Below are 4,708 nucleotides of genomic sequence, written 5' to 3' on the forward strand. Positions count from 1 at the left end.
GGAGGAATGTAGTCTTGGAGGTTAACAACAGGACCTTGCCCTAAGAATGGCTTTTAGCACTTTTACTGAGTCCTTCAAACTTTCTGTTCATTTCATTGAAACTGTTGCAACATATAATTTTTTAATGGATTCATTTTTTAAAAGTATTTTTTTATTGATTTTTACAAGGAGGAAGGGAGAGAGGGAGAGAGATAGAAACATCAATGATGGAGGCTACGGCTGAGAGGAGCCAAGCACGGCTGGTGGAAGCCGGTGAGGCAGAGCCGCGATGTTCCGTATCGAGGGCCTCGCGCCGAAGCTGGACCCCGAAGAGATGAAACGGAAGATGCGCGAGGATGTGATCTCCATACGGAACTTCCTCATCTATGTAGCCCTGCTGCGAGTCACTCCTTTTATCTTAAAGAAATTGGACAGCATATAAAGATTGGACAATACATGTGAATGCATGATATGAAGAACCTGGTTACAGTTTCTACTCTGCAAATGAATAGGCCCAGAAAGATGTAAAAGACTCTGCTTGAATGGACATAAAATTTCTACTTGTTAAGAACAAGTTTGGTTGTGGTAACTGACCTTCGTAGCTAAAACAGAAAACTACTTGGTAACCATGGAAACACGTTTCTTGTGCCTGTGATACTCAGCCTCCATGAATGTTGGTATAATTGTAAATAATGTCAAACTCCATTTTCTAGCAATTATTAATTATATAAGGGAATTATGTCTGCAGTGGCCCTGTCTTGTCAGTCATTTCTAGTGACCTTTTTACTTCTGTCAGGAGTATACTGAAGAGCTCCTTATGACTAGTTATGTTTTATGGAAGCCAGCACACATCCACAAGAACATTTAAGCACAGGACCATTAATCTATATTTTTAATAAATGTACCAATTAAGAAAAAAAAAAAAAGAAACATCAATGATGAGAGAGAATCATTGACTGGCTGCCTCCTGCACGCCCCCTGCTGGGAATTGAGCCTACAACCCGGGCATGTGCCCTGGACCAAAATCAAGCCTGTGACCCTTCAGTCTGCAGGCCGACGCTCTACCCATTGAGCCAAACCAGCTAGAGCAATGGACTCATTTTTATTTATTTTAAATCCCACAAAAGTAATACAAAACTACATTTTTATCTGGATGTTCAACCCAGGCATGTGCCCTTGATCGGAATCAAATCTGGGACCCTTCAGTCTGCAGGCTGATGCTCTATCCACTGAGCCAAACCAGCTAGTTTAGGAATTATAATAATTTAATAAGCCAATAGCATACAGGACAATGTCTCTTAATAAGCCAATAAAGAAATAACAGCCTTCCCAGTGTGGCTCAGTGGTTGAGCGTCTACCCATACATCAAGAGGTAATTGGTTTGATTCCTGGTCAGGGCATATGCCTGGGTTTTGGGCTTGACCCCCAGCCGGGGGGAGGGGGGTGGGGCGTGCAGGAGGCAGCCAATGGAAGTTGTTCTTTCTCTCTGGTCAGTGTTTCTATTGCTCTCTCCCTCTCCCTTCTTCTCTCTCTAAAATAAATAAAAAACATAAGAGATAACATAACCCAAACCGATGATAGATTAACCCCACTATTGTTTTAGTTAAGCAGAGATGAAAGGAATAAAGTCCAAATTTAGTTGAGGTGGACCTTTATAGGAGTTGGTACTTGTGAGAGATGGCTTAGCTAATTGAGAGCTGAAGTTCAGCTGCCAGCGCAAAAGTAAAAGTTTCTCGTTGCCAGAGCACATTGCTAGGGAGTGATGGTGCCTTGTTGATGGGTGAGCTGTTCTCCTTTGCAGGGCAGCCGTGTGGCTTTTGATGCTGCTGGTAACAGAGTCGCTGTTACCATGGCAGGAGCTAATGCCCCAAAAGTCTTTGGGGAGATTTAGATCAGCAAAGGGTAGCCTTGACCAGACCAAACATTCTCAGATAGTCTTGACAAACTCTTGGTATTGATCGTCTAAATGTTTCCCTGCCGTGTTTCTTCACATGTTTTTTTCCATAAGCCCCAGTGGTGCCTCTCAGCAGCTGAGCTACTGGGTGCTTATTAGTGACAACAGATGAGATGACATCCTGACACAGCTTACCTCATTCAGAGTGAAACAATTTTACCTTCGTAAGGTATATAAATGTCTAATCACTATGCTGTACATCTGAAACTAATATACTATTGTATGTCAACTGTAATTGAAAAATAAAAATTTAAATAACTTATAATGACAACTTCATTCTTAGAGCAAAACAACTTCACTTTTTTTCCTTTTTTTAATGCCCTTGACCAGAATCGAACCTGAGACCCTTCAGTCCGCAGGCTGATGCTCTTTCTACTGAGCCAAACAGGCGAGGGCAACTTCACTCTTAAAAACAACTTCAATTTTTGTCATAAACTGTGGGAAACTGATATAGGGTTAAGCCTTGGACTGACCTGCTAGCAAAGTCACAAACAAGTCCTAGCTTAGAGGGCACAGTCCTCTTAGCATAATTAGGCTTGACCTTATAACACTCCCTAGATCTTATCTGGGAAGCTAAGGGGCTGAGGAAGTGCAGGAAGTATAACCATGGTGTAAACAAGTGAAACTCACAAGAAAAGTGTAACTTTGGTAACTACTACCTTGTTTACCGCTCACTATAAAAAGCTTGGTGAGGCCTGAGCACAGTGGAAGTCCTTCCTCTTGAGTTGGACTTGCCGCCTGGTCCCCCAATATTCCCAAATTATCTAGTGTCTTTTCTTTTTCATTTGTTGTGCGGCTCCTCTTCCAGACCCAAACCCTGAACCACGCAGGACGTGGAGGGAAACACTTACGACAATAAACAAGTAGATTGAAATCATATGAAACTGATACACAACACAACAGAAGGGGTTCAGAATGAGCATATGTTCAGTAATGAGAAGTCTGCCCTGCCCTATAGATAGGTCATAAAAAAGTTATCTCTGCTAATAACTCTTATTATGGGCAAGTCCATGGGGTCTTGGTTGCCTTCACTCAAAAACAATTCAAATGCCAAAGTGGCATATCTTGAGGAGGCCTGTTCTGAACCCCTATAGGTCTCACCAAGAAGATCTGAAGGAGGTGAGCCAACAGGCCAACCAGATACCTGGGAAAATAGCATCCAGGCCAGGAGCTTGGCTGCCATATTGGAGGAATAGCAAGGCGGTCATCTGATTCCCACAGCAGGTGAGTGCGAGCGAAGAGTTGGAGATGAAGACTTGGACTTTGGCTTTGAGTAAGATGGAGCCGTTGTGCAGTTTCGAGCAGAGAAGTGACATGATCTGCTTACGTTTTACCAAGAAGTGAGAAGTGGCTGGGTTCTGGATATATGGTGAAGATAGAGCTGACAGAATTTGCTGATGAATTGGATGTGGAGTGCAAGATGACACCAAGGTTTTGGCTTGAGTGACTGAAAGCATGAAGTCACCATTTCTGATACAAGGAAGATTGTGGATGGAACAGATTTTGGGGGAAGGCATCAGGGATTTGGTGTTGAGCCTGCTAAATATGATGTGGCATCCAGGTGGTGATGTTAAGGAGGCCATTGGGTTCAAGATAGAGGTGCTCGCCCAGCTGGCATGGCTCAGTGGTTGAGTGTTGACCTATGAATCAGGACTTCACAGTTCGATTCCCATCAGGACACATGCCCAGGTTGCGGGCTCGATCCTTAGTAGGGCGCGTGCAGGAGGCAGCCCACTGATGATTCTCTCTCATCATTGATGTTTCTATTTCTCTCTCCCTCTCCTTTCCTCTTTGAAATCAATACAATTAAAAAAGAAAGAAAAAAGAATGGGCTTTGGAATCAGAAAGACCTGGTTTGAATCCCACCTTGGAGAGTTAAGTATGTGACCTTTGTAAGGCACTGCACTGCTCTGTGCTTCAGCTTCCTCATCTCTATAGTGGGGGGTCATATTAATTACATCTGCCTCCCAGTAGTGTCCTAAGGATTGAAGTAGCGCTTCTAAAGACATCACATAGCACAATGCCTGGCAAATGGCAAGCCTCAGTGAATCAGAGCTGGATTTGGTATTGTTTTGTGATCCCTGGCTGACCTTGGGCTTCTTTGTCCTCTTCCTGGAGCTTGTTTTCTTTAGCGGACATTCAGAGAGCAGTATCTGGCCCTCCCCTCCTGCAAATGGAGCCACTCAGCCTCCTTGCTCCCCTTGTCACCTGCCTGATAGGCTGTGGCAAGTGCCCCACGTGGCACCTGCTGGCCCAGCCCATCCTCTGCCCGTCCTTTTAGCATCTGGGTCACTCAGTTCCACTGGGAATGGGACTTCCGAGCTCCTGGTCTTGACTTTGGTGACTAAGCACAGAATGCTATGTCTATTTGTCACATGGCAAAAGTCTACCTACCTTGCCCTGCAGCCTCAGCTCTGGAGTGAGGAAGAGGCTGCAGCAAGAATCACTGTTATGCCTCCCTGGCCATTTCCAGGCCTGCAAGTGATATTTCTCTGATCAGTGTACTGTCACTAAGGAGAGTTCATGTGCTGTTTTTTGTTTTTTTTAATTTGTCTGTATTTGCCATAACCTTTTTTTTAAAAAAAATATAATGTATTGATTTTAGAGAGGAAGGGAGAGGGAGAGAGAGATAGAAATATCAATGATGAGAATCACTGATTGACTGCTTCCTGCGTGCCCCCTACTGGGTATTGAGCCTGCAACCCAGCATGTGCCCTTGGCCAGAATTGAACCTGGGACCCCTCAGTCTGCAGACTGATGCTCTATCCATTGAGC

At 44.2% G+C, this 4,708-nt stretch overlaps 1 protein-coding gene across 1 annotated transcript; it reads left to right on the top strand.

The window, feature by feature from the left end:
• The first annotated feature begins 230 nt into the window (after nucleotides 1-230).
• LOC118654068 (mitochondrial import receptor subunit TOM5 homolog) lies at nucleotides 231-726 on the top strand. The gene has a single exon (XM_036305231.1). The coding sequence runs from the start codon at nucleotides 269-271 to the stop codon at nucleotides 419-421; it is 153 nt and encodes a 50-aa protein (XP_036161124.1). The 5' UTR covers nucleotides 231-268; the 3' UTR covers nucleotides 422-726.
• The last annotated feature ends 3,982 nt before the right edge of the window (nucleotides 727-4,708 follow it).

The sequence above is a fragment of the Myotis myotis genome, unplaced genomic scaffold, assembly GCF_014108235.1.
Source record: "Myotis myotis isolate mMyoMyo1 unplaced genomic scaffold, mMyoMyo1.p scaffold_m19_p_4, whole genome shotgun sequence".
NCBI lineage: Eukaryota > Metazoa > Chordata > Mammalia > Chiroptera > Vespertilionidae > Myotis > Myotis myotis.